The sequence below is a fragment of the Coptis chinensis genome, chromosome 1 (assembly GCF_015680905.1).
Source record: "Coptis chinensis isolate HL-2020 chromosome 1, ASM1568090v1, whole genome shotgun sequence".
Taxonomy (NCBI): domain Eukaryota; kingdom Viridiplantae; phylum Streptophyta; class Magnoliopsida; order Ranunculales; family Ranunculaceae; genus Coptis; species Coptis chinensis.
This window is the reverse complement of record NC_141456.1, coordinates 79,585,701-79,602,513: the sequence shown is the minus strand read 5'-3', so window position 1 is coordinate 79,602,513 and position 16,813 is coordinate 79,585,701. Positions and strand designations below refer to the sequence as shown.

The following is a 16,813-nucleotide window of genomic DNA, read 5'->3' as shown; positions in this document are numbered from 1 at the left end:
AAGATTGTATTTTAGTTAACGAATGGGACGGAAGTAGTCGTTACGATTGGTATGTCCTAAACGCCAACGATGATGGTGTGAGTCTGTTCCTAGTTTCAAAATAGTTTCGGATACGTCTTCTCCTCGTTATGAACCGGGACGTTATAGAAGAGGTGCAACAGTTCCACAACACTTACCTTGGGCCTTTGGTTCCGTTATCTTGACTCCAAGATGTTGGTTCTTGGAGGTCAAGATGTTGGTTTTGTTGTCACCTCTCAACACGGCAGAAGAGTAGGGGGGCAACGGGGTTATGTCTAAAACACAATTTATTTTCCAGTTTTGAATCTGTATAGCCGCCATTTTTCAAACATCAGTTCCATCAGAGAGACAGAAAATACATATTCTACATTTTGTTTTCAATGGAACATAAGATGCCCATATAATCAAGGTATATACAATCAAGCTAATTGGTAGGTAAGAAGAGGAGATAAAAAGGGAATCCAACGACAACACTAGTGATAACATTTATTTTGAATGTCCATAAAATTAGAATAGATTGAAACACAGCTCAAACTCAGTAAGGGACAATAATGGATTCTATGAGCTCTTGCAGAGGTGCCAGCTCCTTCTTGTCAATCAAACCAAATTCCTGCAGGAAGAGAGTAAGAATCAACATCAAGAGAAACTCTTTTGCATCAGACGAGATGATAAGTCTATCTGAAAAGCACAATGTTCATATTGCTGACAATTAATGAGACTTCAGGTAAGTCGAGAAACATTGCAGCATCTTCACTACTCGAGTTAAATCCATGGCAAACTTCAACGCCAGTAAAATATTAGCAGAAACCATCTCTCAGCTACTTCTGCTATTAATTAGTGGACTTCAATCTATACAGCTTAGTAACAGAGATGTCATAAATGCAAAGCTATAACGACAAGGCAAAGAAGCTCCTTTCGCTTTTACCAAGATACAACAACCTCAAGCTTTAAGCTCTACTGAATTAAAATTGTGTTAAGTTTAGCTGGTTTGAATATGGGTTGTGCATGTTGGCCGGTAAAATTTTCCATAAGCATTTAAGCTGAAACAAAGGATAGTTTCTGAACTAGAATAAGGATGCTTGAAGTTGTTGATATGTTTTGTCCATCTTTAAGTTCCTTCCTCAAATAAAGCAAATACAGGTAATTGTTGCAGTTTCGAAATGGCAGGAAAGTTTCTCTGAATTTGCATTCTTTTTTAGTGTCAGAAATACCTACCAACAACTTCAGACATACTCGGTTTTAGTTCAACACTACCTGGAAAAATTTATAGGCAAACAAACACAGCCACAACTGAAACTTCTATGCATACAGGTTCTAGAGTAGGTCTCATTGCCCTTTATAAAGGACCAATTATTTAATAAAGAAATCACCAAGTATTTAGTAAAGAGTTACATGATTGCATCGATCTTCCCATTGAGATTACAATCATAAAAACAGAAAGTGTCAACATGCATATCTGCTACAATATCTGTGGCCCATACATTCTTTCTACATAATCAGTATCTGCCGGACAATTTCTATATGTGTTCAAGATGTCTTTACAGGTTGTTTAACGAGTGTTGCTGGAGTGTCTGAATTTCCTGTGTTTTGGGTATGGTTTAACAACAATTCCAAGGAGCAAATAGCAATTATATTTTGAAAGAAGAAACAGATGTGCCAGTCTGCCTTGGAAAAACACACTCTTAATATATTGGAGTTCACTTGGTTGATTTTTCCACAACTTCTAGAGACGCATCCCTCTCAATGGTTTTCAGTTGCAGAGTTTTTAAAGGTCTCCATTTAAATTTTTTAACCAAATGTGGATGGCATTTAAAAGGGGTGTTTATACGTAGATGCAAGTCCTTGAGAAGAAGAAAGGAAAGCAAAAGCCAAGGGAGCGTGTTAGAGCATCAGATCCTTAAAAGGCTCACTAGCTTGACTTGGACTCTTAGTCATCCAAATGGTCCATCAATCGAACTAATAAACTAGCAACTAGGCACAGAGCTAATACTTGCCGATAGTCAACAAAATTCTTTGTTATGAGATATAATAAAGAAAGTAACAAGGGAATTAAGCTAAGAATGCTTACACATGTGAATAGGATGAAATGCTTGAAGCAAGTATTAAGATGAGCCTCCTCTTTAAGACTCACGATCTTTTGAAAATGCGAATGGTATATGTGGGCATACACACGGAACAGCCTTTTGAATATTGTCTTCACGACTTCCCTAAAGTTTGGAGGAAACGGTGCTCCTACAAAAGTAAGTTAAACAAGCACATGTAAGAAACCAAAAATAACGCGGAGATCCAATATTCCTGCAAGACTGCAAGTGCATCATGAAGAGGTAAATCAGAATTCATCCACAAACCTTACTGAAGTCGAAACCATGCTTAGCAGGTAAAGTAGAAGTCCTTTAAACATTGTCCCCCATGGTTTTTCCAGAATTGTTCATACTAACTTTTAAAGGTTCAAAAATTGCTAATTGGAAGACTGAATATGATTAGTGAACTCACGAGACAGTAATCATTTCTACGAACCTTTGGCACTCTTTCCTTGAAAATTGTTTTTTTGTTTTTTTTTACTTATTGCTTTTTATTTTTATATTTAACTTTAAAAGGTTTATTTCATTAATTTCAAAGACAAACCCCCATTATGCTAACGGTAAACCCAACTTAGCAAGTTACCAACTCCCTTGACACTCAAAACAACAGAGTTTACAAAACAATAGAATCCAAATTAATCTGATCAACGTCCTCCTCACCCAATACATTACCAACATATTTTGTCTAAATCTATACATTTTGGATTAAGCTTGTCTATGGAATGGAAGGCATCCAAATCCTTCTACGTGGTAAATTAGCAATAACCTCATTCGGCTCCAACACCCTTTCCACATAGCTTCTAGCCCAAATTCCACAAAATGATTTCATTATAAGCTCTTTACTTCTATCCCAAACCCAAATCTTCCATCTTCCTCGAAAAATTTGGTCCCCTTTGATAAACTTCCATCAACTCAATGAATTAGAGACCTCCCAACCATTTACTACATCATAATAAGACCTCCCACACCAATCCACCCCCATCCCTAACCAAAGTAGTCCCCAATTTTTGCATTCTTATTAGAGACTACCTAGTAGATGTTCGTATATTGTTCGTTTAACTGCCTTCCTCCCACCCAAATATCGTGCCAAAAAAACAGAGAGCTCTCATCACCCAAATTAAAACTGTACCACTCCTATGGGTAATAAGAGCTTTTTAGTAGTACCTAAACAACTCAAGTAGTGTAATGCTTTTCTGTCTAAGTGAGGTGGCAGTGAATAATGTGGTGATGACGCCATCCCATGACATGACCCCAAAGGTCCAATGTCCATGCCGCATATATGGATCGTCCACTTTATTTGAATTTCTTTGGTTTATTTATCAGTAATTGCTTTCTATTTCCTGATTGGCTTAGCGTTTCATTTGCAATTAGTAGTTAGTTTCCTATTTGGTTTTGGAAAACATAGATTGTTATCAATAAGGCTTCTGCCCTCACAAACAAGTAAGTGAATTTTGTAAATTGAATTAAAACCACTGAGTTTTAGGGTTCTTCCTCGTTTATTAGATCAAGTTTCAAAATTCTTTATTGGTGTTCATCTCACTTCCTGGTTCTGCGAGTAAGTTTCAACACTTAATACGGTTACTTTATATCTACAGCGTCTGTTGCATCTCTTAGATTAACTGATTTTTCAATCCATTTTCCCACATCCCACCTAATATTGAAGGACTTTTATGAAAATTCTTTAAATAAGTTTGAAATCCACTTCAACCGACCCCCACCCCCCGCCAAAAAAAAATAAAATCCCCGACACCCCCATCATAACCTAACAATGTCTGTTGGTATTTGCTAAGCTATTGGTGTATATTGGTTACCTTTAGATTACCTAATCCATTTTCCCAGATCCAACCTAATATGTAAGCCTTTATGCCAGCAACATTGTCTGCTAGGCTATCCATAGGATGAAAAACAAAGTAGCTGGGAGTTAATACCCCCATTGCTGCACCACTGAGAACTTAAATTGCAAAAAATAAGCCTAGTTGAACATTTGCAAATGCCCAACTGATCATTCGTTGTTTTACTAAACAATATTGCCACTTGTCCAGGAATGCAAACAGTTTGGCTAATGTCTCAGTGGAGATTTACTTTCGAAAATAAAATGTACGAGACAAATCCAGGGTTCAGAAATATTACCAAGCTTTTGAGGAAATATAGACTCGTCATCAAGCTGAGCTTCAATCCAGTCCATCAAGTACTCAACATACTTTGGAGCAGATACCTCAATGGGTTTCTTGATCTGTACACCATCAGCCCATCTATACTCGTATCTGTAGAGTATCACCTTCAAAAAATTACAAACTCGAAACTTCTAATAATAGTAAAGAATAAAAACCAAATACATATATTTGAGCAAAACAAACAACTAGTAAAAAATGTAAGTAAAAACGAGTAGACATTAAAGCAAAAAGAAAGGAACTGGTCGGTAACTTTCAAAGTTGGCAACTTGGTCAATGACTTTATAGATAGTTTACTAAGTACATATTTCAAAGAGTCAATTATCCAGCCAAAATTAGAAGTGGATTTTGATTATAGATACTCCCATGGAATTCTCAAAACTCTTAAGAAACCTTACCTTATGAAGTTTGTCACAAAAAACTCTCCAGTCACACTTTTATTTACTAAAATTCAAAACCACCCATCTTAAACAACTGGTTCTCACTTTACTTTTAAATCTACTCCATTTTCTGAAGAACGTGGTTTAGTGACAAAGCTCAAAACCTCCAATCATTACCAAAGACACGTGTATTTGTTTGATCATCATTATTCTCAAACCTTATTTGTGAAATAATTGGTTTTACAAAGGAACCCAAAGCCTAATATTTCTATAACATAGCACAAGAGTGGAACATAACCAAGAAGTCAGTACGAAACTTTTCAATGGTGTTCACAGTGGCCCTACGGTTTCCTATAACAGGAGCATTTTTCAAATTCCACCACAAACTCGAGAGGAACAAATGAACACAATTTTGTCGTCAAACAATGTATTAGAATCCTGGTTCTTTTTAAGAGGTAAACGATCATATATGTATTTAGACAAAGTAAGTAACAATGTCTGATGAGTTATCGTAATACAAGCAGAACAAATTTGACAAACATCAAAGAACCATAAAACAAAACAACCAGAGCAAATCCCCAGAGAAAGCAAAATGCCCAAAAGGTATCTCCTTGAACTCCCTCCACCAGTCCACCACTTACATTAAAGGAAGAGTAACCCAAAAAAATGTCTCAGAATGTCTCCGGTTTCTCTCCAACCCAATGCCCCAAATTATTTCGAAGGTTATAATGCTCTATGTTTTCTTCCTAGTCCCTGTGAGGGGCCATAGCCTAGGCCCCAACGGCCCAACAACAAGAGATCTTGCACAGACCTAGGACACACCTAAGAAATATTTGCAGGGCTAGGAAAGTAGTTCCAAATGGCATAAGAATAATGAGGGTGTATGCGCAACAGACTCCCAGGGACAAAAATTCAGTATATTCATCTTTTTTTTCCCCGAAGGTTATCTATGTTAAAATCATGCACACAATCGAACACCAAGAGAAGAAAGAGACTCTAGAAGGAAACTTCCTGCTCAAAACCGGACCTGTGCTTTTCTGTTATATCGCCTATATAACAGATAATATCAGACAGATATATTACGCCAATGCAAAATTTAGAAAACTGAAACAATAGGATATATCAGTTGATATAGATCCTATATATTAATACAAGATCCCACATAGCATGATATTTTCTGTCTTACAATGCCAAGCAAACACAACAGGTGATAATACAAAAAGTCTAAGAGCGTTTGGGCACAATTTAATTCGTCAATATAGAAGCTTCTGTTAATATGTAGTCTACGGAATCCTAATGAGTTTCATGGTGGTCCTGTTATAGGAAATTAAGAGATTAACAAATTTGGTGCATATATAACAGAATGGGTCTTATACTCTTCTGTAGATGATGTTAGAATATCTAGCTAGAACAAAATGGTTTCCAGTTCAATAATGCAAACAGGTATCAAGGTAGTTGAGGCTTTTCAATAATCAAGAATAGTACGGTGTTTGATTGGAAAAATGGGAATTGAATCCAATCTTACAAGTGCCGATCCACTTCACTCTTCCCATTTAACCAGGCTAAGGTGAGAGCGAGAAAGAAGAGAGATAAGGTAGCATGCAAAACAGAAAGAGCCGGTTCATTAACAATGGGCACTCTGGTATTTGAAATACATAAGTTTGACCAAAGTTTTTTCTATAACCAACTCCATGAAGTAAGGTTTCCAGGAGTTACAATAACACATGGGAGTATCTATAAATAAAATCCACCATCAAGGTTTGCTCCATAGATGACTCGAGTTTTAATTTCTCAAATCAACACAATCATGCCTTTTTCTCTGTCTTCCTAGTCATTGGAGTAAAGTTAGTCAGTGATATATAGTGAGCCTTACTTGGGGCCGGCAGTCATTGTAGGACAGTTCTCAGGCGTACAGAATTCAGTGAGGGTGCCATATAGCAGATTTACCTGGTTGAAGAAGTCCACAGCTGTAAATTGAAAATAAAGAATTCAACCAATACTTGTTTAGATTAAGCTCTCAGTGGGAAACTTCATTGAATAAAAAATGAGTTGATGAACATTTTCGGTATTTTTATTTACCAGTAAGACCTAACACAATTTCATTTTTTTTATTTTTTTATTTTTTTTGTTCAATAACATCTAACTTATGGATTTGGTTGTTTAAAGGAAAACAATATAGAGTATGATTCTGAAATAAATAAAAGAACATATGCTGTTAGAAGTTTTGACGATTTCAAACAGAGAGAACATTACTGTTCACAGCAAGCCATTCATTTGCATCCTCTCCAGGTGGGAGTCGTACAGCTTCCCTTAGATTTCCACTACCCAAAGTAGCATCAATATGCTTTCTCAGCTGTGCACCCTGCAAGCACGAAATTACCAGGAATTGAAAACCAGTTTAGCATATAATATGGGAGAGAGAGAACGCAGAAAATGGGCTGTAGCCCCATGAAAAACATGGATAAAATTTATCTCACAATGCAAATGTGCACAACAGTTTCAAGCCATCTAAGCTTTTTAAGCCACACAGGGTAATGCATTTTATAAGTGCTCACTGAAGTATATTTTCAGGACAAGTGGAGTTGGATTGGTGGCATACGTCCATATATGTTTGTGGAAGAATGGAACCAGGTGGTGCCTGGGGGCAACCACAACCCAGAGTTTTGGAAAAACTCTATCACCATGCTAGTAATTAGCTATGAAGAATGTCAGAAACTATTAGGACTAGCACCCCACTAAAAACCAAGACAAGCATGGGTAAGGTTGGAATGATGACCACACCCTCTACCTCATAGCCGATGGAGTTGCATATAATGCCCATGCTGTTGACAAACATGAATAAGGTTATCAGGACAAAATCATTTGGATGCCGAGGGGAATATAGGGAACCGCGTAAGGTACAAATATTGATTCCACATCCAATCATGAACTCGATCAAGTTGAACAACAAAAATCACAATACTGTCAATTTGAGAACCTGTACAAGAATAATTACGACAAATCCCTTGTACAAAATTGTGATACTCAAAAGATAGGGGAGTTGTTTGAGTTTGTTGACTGGAAAGTGGAAACTAAGAGGGGTGGCACCATTCTTTTTGGGAGGTCCTGGTGTAGCACCCTGTTGACTAAGTAGTTGATCATTGCGATCATCAATTCATCAGTGGTGGTTACTGGCCTAATTAGGACCGATGGTGGCCTATCACCCACACCCTTCCCTAAGGAGCAGCGGTGTTTGGATTTGGATGTTTGGTATATCGGTGTCAACAAGACCTTAGCACCCATTGCTTGGAGTAAAGCGCCAGGATTCGTTGATTTCCTTGAAGCTGTTCAACTGATCTTCCTACTTTACTCTGTTTCACATCTTAGAAATAAAAATGAATTCCCTAAGACCGTTTGGTGCTTGGTAAGAGTAAACGCAATGAACAATACCGTGTGAAATGTCCAATTAAGAAACAAATGGATTTGAATGATGTGATTAGCGTGAGCCTAGCAGTCCATCCAGGATGATCATATCTTTACTTGCTATTCTTGTTTTATTTATATTTTATCCACATAGGCAGCCCATTAACGTGTTTCAGTGTTACCCCTTCCGCAATCAACACCCCTTTAAAGAATGATGTGAAATGGTTTGAATGATGTAATTTAACAGCAATACACGTGATTTTCAAACAAGCAAGAAAGGCACCTTACTCCCTGAGGGTGCACTCTTCTTTGGACGAAATGTCCTCTGATTCCTGTTTGCAGAAGAATAAACTTTAATAAGAAACTATGTAGGGATGATCTACTTTTCATCAAAACTGAATGAATTTTAACAAGAATCATTTAATTCCAACAGATCAAATCAAAGGAGAAATAGAAAATTTACCTTCCCAGACCAAAGAGGCTCATAGCGTCAAGACCAGAGATGAACGAATGAATGAAAAAGGATTCAACCTTTTTTTTTAACAGTCTACGGGCCAGGCCATAAGTTTAACCCATTCCAGCCCAATGTCTCTCATCTCATGTTTTCTAACAAAATGTGGACTAGTACGGTATTCCCATGCTCTCCAAGTCTAGTCTACAAAATCACTCCACTGACTCCTAGACGTGGGGGGACGAGAAGAAGGAAATAATAATAATAAAAAAAAGAATTGATAAAGCCGAGCTGGCAAAACCAGGGACTAGCTGCAGTTCTAGGGTACGGACTATTTGATGGGGTGACATACTGCTAAAAATCCTGCTGCCAACTTCAAAGCACTCTTGGGGGTACGTACGTAATCTTATCCTTTTCAATTCTTTTTCTTCTATGGGCTCTAATTTTATAATTCCTATTTATATTTTTACATTTTTTTTTTGTTTTGATCTTGTGGTCATTGTATGGCTGTAGTGGATTGGGTTGGCTTTTGAGTAAATAGTGGAAAGAGGTTGTGTTTGTAAAGGAATACAAGTTTGTTGTCACAGCACTAGGAGATGGAGTTAAAAGCACAAAAGTGTATGGAATAAGAGTGGTAACACTGTTGTCATGTAAAAGTGGACAAGTAGTAGCATCACTATCTCAAGTATGAGAGATAGTATTGTGTAAAGGAGGCACTAGTAACTTTGTAGCGGATGGAATGGAAGGAATAGAGGTTGGAAATTTGGCTTTTGAAAGGAAATGATTTTTCATTGAATATGACATGCCTTGACACATAAATTCTATTTGTGTGGATCCAAACACGGATTCAGAAACTGAACTGGACTGTAACCAATGAAGATACATTCTTTAATTTGAGCTTGTAATTTCTTTGTTGTATAGGATCTTATCCATGGGAAACAATAACAGCCATAGACTCGAAGATAAGCATAATTTGGAGACAACTTTAAAAGTTTCTGGAGAGGTGATTGGTAAGAAGGATTTTGTTGGTGTCCTGTTTATTAAATATACACAGGTTTGGAAAACATTGATCCAGAATTGTGGAGCCACATTGCTATGTGCAATAAGATTCCTAGGCCATTTCAGTATTGTGTCTATGTTTCCTTTCAGCTAGACCATTTTGCTCAGGAGTATGGACAAGAATACCGAACTCAGATACCTTGAGCATGAAGAAAATTGTTAAGTCTAGTGCTTGCGTACTCACCCACTCTGTCGAAGGATTTGGATTCTATGAAGATTTTCTATATTTGTTTTGAATGTTTGGAATACTGTGAAAAAATCAGACTTATAAAACAATGGAAAAAATCCATGTAGAAGGAATAGATGATGGTCCCCAACGATAATGTGAATAAATCCCAAAGGTTTTGTGGTAACAGTTTGAGACAAGCAAAAAGAAGCTTGGTCACCTTGCCAAGTTTACAAGCATTACAAAAACTAGAAACATTACATGATGTAGTAGATAATTGAAACACAGGTAAGATCTTATGTAGAATGTGTTTTGAAGGATGGCCAGCCCTCTGATGCCACATAGAAGTAGGTGTTGTATGTTCTCCAAGAAAAACATTATGAAAGGTATTGTAAGCTGATGAAGATGCAGGAGATGATCGAGAAACACTTGATCTGTGGTTGAATGCCATAGCATATAATCCGTTCTTATGGTTCCCTTGGAAAATAATCTCACCTGTATTGTTGCGTTTGAGTAGAAGTAAATGTGATTAAACAATTATTGTCTGAAGTAAACTTGTGACAGACGATAATTTTTGTGCTAAAGAAGGAACTGGAAGAATATGATTAAGATTGAAGGATGAGTATGGTGTGTGTACTAATGATTTCCAGCATGTTTAATTGACGCCATCACCGATCACCACTTTATCTTGGCCAGCATACTCACTTGAGATGGATAAGTTGTTCAAGTCAGGTGTCAAGTGATTGTTTGCACCAGTGTGTGTGATATAAGCATTGTAATTTGAGTCATAAGGGTTGGAATAGTTACCAGCACTTGAGTTTTGAGAGGACTGTTAAGGAGAAAACTGAGTAGCTATAGTCTGAGGCCTTGAAGTTGGAATTCTGCCTTGGAATGAATAATTTATCCTGTTGTACCAATCAATAGCTACATGTCCAGTTTTGCTACAAATTTGACATATAGGTCGTGAGTTTCTATTGCTTCCATTTTGCTGCCAAGTTGTTGGGCTCTGTTTTGATTGTACAGTAGAATTAGAACTTGAGCCAGAACCTTGCATAGGATTAAAACCTCTCCCATAGCTTGAGTTTCCTCTTCCTTGATTATGCCCTCTTCCTCTTCCTCTGCCACGATTAGAATTGTTATAGTTGGAGTTGTTGACTGGAGTTACTGACATTTGCTGCAAAAGCTTGTGTAGAGGCTTCAATCAATGCCCCTTGTCTATCTGCAATATTAATCTCTTCACTCAATAACAGTCCATGCAACTCATCAAAAGAAACCCCTTCTGTTCTTAGTCTAATTGATGTAGAGAAACTCCCATGAATGATACATTGGTAATTACACTGTTATGCGTAGTTTGTTTTTAACTACTCTCACTTTATCGAACTGTAGAAACTTAGGTGCATAGTAGTGGTGAGATACTTCCAAAAGCAACACAAATTGAAGAAAGGTATGTATATATAATTAAATAAAATAAAAAGAGAAGGAAAGAAAGACACTAAGGGGTGTTCTATGATATTTGAGCTTGGAGAACTAGGTGGTTGGCTTATAAATCTTTCTAGAATTTTATATTCTTCAGGACTAGATCTGCTGGCCTCTACAAACCTCCACATGTTGACTCCACATATTCAAGTGTGATGGATTACATTCATGACTTCATATTTACATGCTGTTCCGAAACCCTAGCTACTTTTCCAGTCTTCAAAAGAAAAACCAGAAAACATCTTTACCTCTGCTTCTATACAGATTAGGTCCCAGTTCAACGAGGTTTTTTGAATGTGAAGTCCTTCTTTTGGAAAAGTCTTACATTGGAGATGTTGTATAAGTACTAGTTAATCAGCAGCGCAAAATCATTTAGTTGAGCCCAGCTCGAAACCTACCCAACCCCTCCTTTTTTTTCTTTCAATCTCTGCTTTCAGTTTAGTTTTTCCTCTTCTCGCCTTTTACTTAAGTTCATTAGTGTTCTCTTAGTGAAGTTCACGATCCGTATAGGTGGCCATTGATGTATAAATGCTTTACAAGATTTCAAAGGATGTCTTCATTTCTAGGTCTGACCTGAGAAGTATTTTGATTTGGTCATTCTGATGTTAAATCAGCTTTGAAAGCCTGACTACAGATTTATTTGCAAAACAAGCAAATTAATAGGTTAGAAGACAGATTAAACCAACTAATTAGCGCTGGACAGGTTTACTATTACTTGTATCCTTGCCAATCTCCCATATTTCTAGCTGAGTATAACTGGATATGTACTGTAAAAAATATTCTAAGAATTCCAACACCCTAACTTGTGTACCAATTTCAATACCAGTGTGTACCTTGAAAGTTGTTTGTAACCACAACTCGAAATACTTTTAACGTATATTTTTGTCCTCGACCAACTTCAGATGAATTCTTTGAACCTTTTTAACTGTGAATTTGTGTTCCATCTAAGTCAGCTATCTTGACACTATCAGATTGTTATTTTAATGTGGACTGGAAACAACATCACCAGACCTTTCAGAGTAGCTGGAGCAGCTGCATTGGCACCACTGATTGATAAAGGGTTGAAGAGAATTCAGAAGCACTTTAACTTTCCCAATCTTGTCTATGCATTTGCACTTGTAGCGACCATAATTGCTGCATTATGCTTCAGTATAGCTGGTTTGCTCGTCCTCTCAAGGTGGGGAAAATGATTGCATAATAAATCTGCATGCAGTAGTTTGACTTCCATTATAACTATTCAGATTAAGGTGCAAGAAGTGCAGCCCATGCATCTCAACAAATTTTCTGTGTAGTAAGACTACATATGTGATTGTAGTCGTTGCCAACCTTGATTAGTGAGAAGTGTGAGCTATCAAACGGATTTATTTGCGTCTATATAGTATTCTAATTGTGTGGATATTGTAAGTTTGTAACTCGTACGAGATTGATTACAATTTATATGTTTCTAATTGTTCCCACATGCAGTGGTTATATGTAATGCTGAAGTTCCTTCTACCGCTGCCTTTCGACAGGCTGCTACTTGACTGTAACAAGCAAGGCCAGATAAGAATTTCTTTGATGGTAGCTTTCTTCCTACCTGGTAGTTTTAGATCAAGATAGATCATATAATAGGGTTAACTAGTATTACCCCCCTCCCCCTAGAGCTAATTAGGATCCCCCCCTACTAGATGGGGAAATTAGGGTTTCCTTCCTAAGTACACAAAAAAAAAAAAAGTCAACTTGGGTTGACTGTATTTTTTTTTTGTATATTTGGGGGAGACTCTAATTTCCCATCTAGTAGCGGGGAAATCCTAATTGGCTCATCTAGTGGGGGTAATACTCGTTAACCCCATACAATAATCAAGAAATTAGCCCCAAGGCCCAATTTCGTTTCAAAACAACTATAGAAGACAGCGTTTTTTTCTTTTCAAAACAACTCTAGAGGATAGCGTTTTTATAATTACTCACAAAACCAATTTCCACATTTAAATAGCTTACGAACCCAATTTTTAAATTTTAATAACTCTGAAGGACAAAATAAGTTGGCCTGTATTTTTTTTTAAATGTCACTTTCACCCTTCGGTTTGTTTTATAAGGCAATCAAAAGTTTTTAAAATTACCCTTCGTCTTCTTTTCTCAGAGTGAGTGAGAGAGAGGGAACCAGCGACGTAATTGGTGCTGCCTTGTGAGAAGGTGTTTATTACTTGTGCTTCTTGCTGATTGTTCATAGTCATGAGCTATGAGCATTTTTTGTTCGTAGTTTGGTAGTTATGAACAATGAATGTTCATAACTATAGTCCATACTGTACTATGAACAATATATTCTTTGTTCATACCACAATTGGATTATGAACAATGATTGTTCATTGTTCATAGTCATGAGTTATGAACATTCTTTGTTCATATCACAATTGTACTATGAACAGTAATTGCTCATAGTTCGGTAGCTATGAACACTCATTGTTAACACTCATTGTTAATAATTATGAGCTATGAACAATGAGTGTTCATAATTCATATTGTACTATGAACAATAATTGTTCATAGTCATGAGCTATAAACAATGATTGTTCACAGCTCCAATAAGGATGAACACGCTTTGTTCATACTCTACAATAAGTATGAACAAAATATATGAACAATGAGCTCGCATGTTTTGTATATGAACAATGATTGTTCATACTATATACACTGGGTCAGGGGTATACTTGACCTTTTATCTATCCGACCCGTTTTTTATTTCTGGTCAAGAGTATATTCGACATTTCATCTACCTGGCCATTGAGAGTGATTATGAAAAAATCTTGGGTTTGGGAGTGATTATTTCAGTAGCTTTGTCCTTGAGAGTCACTCTCTGTATAATAATAAGAAATAAGATCAAAAAATCTGGTAGTTCCTGTAAGCCACGCAGCTATCGATGGAAACCCCTCCGAAGGTGAAAGAGGTGGCTAACTTTCCAGAAAGGAAGGAGACTGCTGAGAGGGCGAAGGAAGTAGTATCTCAAGTTAAGAAGAAGATCGTTGTCTTGCTGATTGAGGACTTGGATCGGAGTCAATAAATTAAGAAAATGTTGATTTATTTGTAAACAAGTAAGCAAGAGAGATTTTACCAAAAAAAAAAAAAAGTAAGCAAGAGATAGCAGTCCGACGACCAAAGAAAGAAGACAGAGCCTTGTGGGGGTGGGGGGTGGGGAGGGAGGTGAATGTCCCATGGGAATGAGATTCACACAAAGAAGAGGAGAAAGGTTGTAAAATGCCAACAAGATAAGGATCTAGAACTGACAAATATAAGAGTAAAGAAGAATAGAACTGACAAATACAGAGAAAGCATTAGAAAATTGCAGGAATCTGAGACTTCAAGTTAGCTCCAATGAAGAGCTGATAGGATTCTGAACATTGGAAGTGTGGCATATGTTGCTGTCGTCCAAGTGGATGCACTCTCCTAAGTCCTAAGGTACAATGAGTGGTTGTGTCATATTGAAGGACAAAACATTAACACGTGTAGGGGAATTTCAAGTCGACCTGTTTCAGATGAACTCTTCTTCGTTGAAGCTAGGAAGAGAAGTGTTGAGTTTGGTACATTCTAGAAATGAGCCAAAATACCCTTACGAATAATTGTATTTTTTTTCCGATAAGGCTTACGAATAATTGTTGACTCGATCTAATATCGGTAATATGTGCCTAGCGCTTGTTTAGAAATCTAGAATCATATTTAAGATGAGGGTAGATAGTTTATAAATAGGAGGAAAGATGGTTGGCTAGGTAGTCAGTTACTGTCACCCTTCATAGGTGTTCTTTTCCATCATCCCATGAGACTGCAGGAGTCAAATCCAAAAAGCACTTCTCCAGTGACTTGGGAGTTCAACGTTACAGAGATATCCAGCCATGTAGGAGTACCTGGAAAATGTGTTGAAGGAGACATTAGTCTAGAAAGGCCTCAAGAAAATTAGTTACCCGTAAATGATCACATTACACAGAACCTTACCTTCTGCATGTTCTATATGTTGGGAATGACCACCTTACTTTGTTCTTATGCAGCGTCTCCACATCCAGCAGTATTATGCAATAGTAAAAAATAAAATAAAAAAATTGGCGTCTTCTGGATCTGGTCGTACCCAGCCATAAACCAACTAGAAATGGTATCATTTGTTGGATGTTGCCGGTCAGTGTTACAGTATATAAATCCTGACAACCAATGATGGTTACCGAAACGGCAAAACTCTAGTCTGGTAGTGTACTAAGTTCTTGCTGCTTATGACAAAGTAGTTCTTTCTGTCGTTAGGATCGCCCCCAGGCTGAAGGCATGCATGGGAAATTAGGCCGCCAATTAATATTTATGCTTATTTGAAGACTTTTTAGGACAAAAGAGTTCGGTGAATGAGTAGCTCTTGTTCCGTCTTGCAAGAAACATGGTAGTTAACTAGATAACTGATCTATCCTAACTTATGCCTGGAAGCTCATCCCTCAATGAGGTAGGAATCGATCACAACTCAAATTCAAGACCTCTTTGAAGGGAATGAAGGTTCTTGTTAACAGTGGCTATATGAAGTTAGTTCGGTTCAGTTCGAATACGGGATGCCTAATAATAGATTCATTAACTACATGGTTTAACACTGGATTGAAATTGTATGGTCAGTAATTTAAGTTTTAGAATTTACAGCAGTAATATATCAAATCAACCTCGCTTACAATGGACTTAATTTGGTTGATCTGAACCGGGACCTTAGGCATGTCATGTAAATATAAATCTAAGTGAATACGTACTTGGTTAGATGCTACACAGAAGTTTGATTTTAGAAACCTACCGTTGTAGCAACATGATCAACTATTGGTTTTCATGGTTTGTTTATCCTGAACGGGAGCATTATGTATCACTAGCAAGTGTAATCAACATCAAGTCACAACTCACGACTGAAATTGATTGTAAAAGTATGTAATTTCGTTAGTGTGTCGACCAATGCATCTGTGAGCTATCTAATATAAGTGAAGGAAAATACAATCTTAGCCAACGTACACTACTGAAATTTTGAATGTACAAGAGGAGGAAAAGAGTTAACATGCAGTATGTCTTTGGTTAAAACGAGTGCCAAACAGCTAAACGTTCAATCGATTATCATTCTCTTTTGTCACGTGAATCGGAGTAAGTATGAGATTCAGTGATGAAGTGACCAACTTCAATACTTTTGTTGGTTGTTTGCTTGCCCAAACCTTCTAAAATAAATGGCATTCGGACTTCTCTCCAAATGTCTACCCCATAAATGCTCCTACCACTTTAAAAAATGCCCCACACATAATTGAAAAGAGATATTAGGGGTACAATCTACAATGTCGACATGTGTTAAACCCTAGAACGTTTGATCAGATATGGACTGATTTACACCTATTTTCACTAGACCAAATAAGTGAGACTTCGTACTTCTTACAAATATGGTCCTCAAAAATAATACTTCCTACAAACATCGATGTCCCTTTTCTATCTACAAACATGCACCACGCACGAGCTCATTTTTTACTACAAAGTTTGTTTTTGGTCCAATCAAACAATAACACAAACGACATCACGAGCACATAGGCGCGCATGAAAATTTGTTGAACGAATTACGTATGGTTTAAAGTTTAAACGGGAGAGCG

General features: G+C 37.1%; 1 protein-coding gene and 1 long non-coding RNA gene across 2 annotated transcripts; one reads left to right on the top strand and one right to left on the bottom strand.

The window, feature by feature from the left end:
* Positions 1-365: 365 nt before the first annotated feature.
* LOC147525344 (MOB kinase activator-like 1A) lies at positions 366-8,602 on the bottom strand. Its single transcript, XM_086606610.1, has 7 exons — positions 8,516-8,602; positions 8,336-8,384; positions 6,904-7,012; positions 6,524-6,617; positions 4,230-4,363; positions 2,087-2,250; positions 366-628 (listed from the first exon to the last, which is right to left on the bottom strand). The coding sequence occupies exons 1-7, from the start codon at positions 8,536-8,538 to the stop codon at positions 554-556; spliced, it is 648 nt and encodes a 215-aa protein (XP_086462736.1). The 5' UTR covers positions 8,539-8,602; the 3' UTR covers positions 366-553.
* Positions 8,603-8,756: 154 nt separating this feature from the next.
* On the top strand, positions 8,757-12,698 carry LOC147525343 (uncharacterized). Its single transcript, XR_015221416.1, has 2 exons — positions 8,757-8,895; positions 12,176-12,698. It is a non-coding gene; the product is annotated as an uncharacterized LOC147525343 (long non-coding RNA).
* Positions 12,699-16,813: the final 4,115 nt, after the last annotated feature.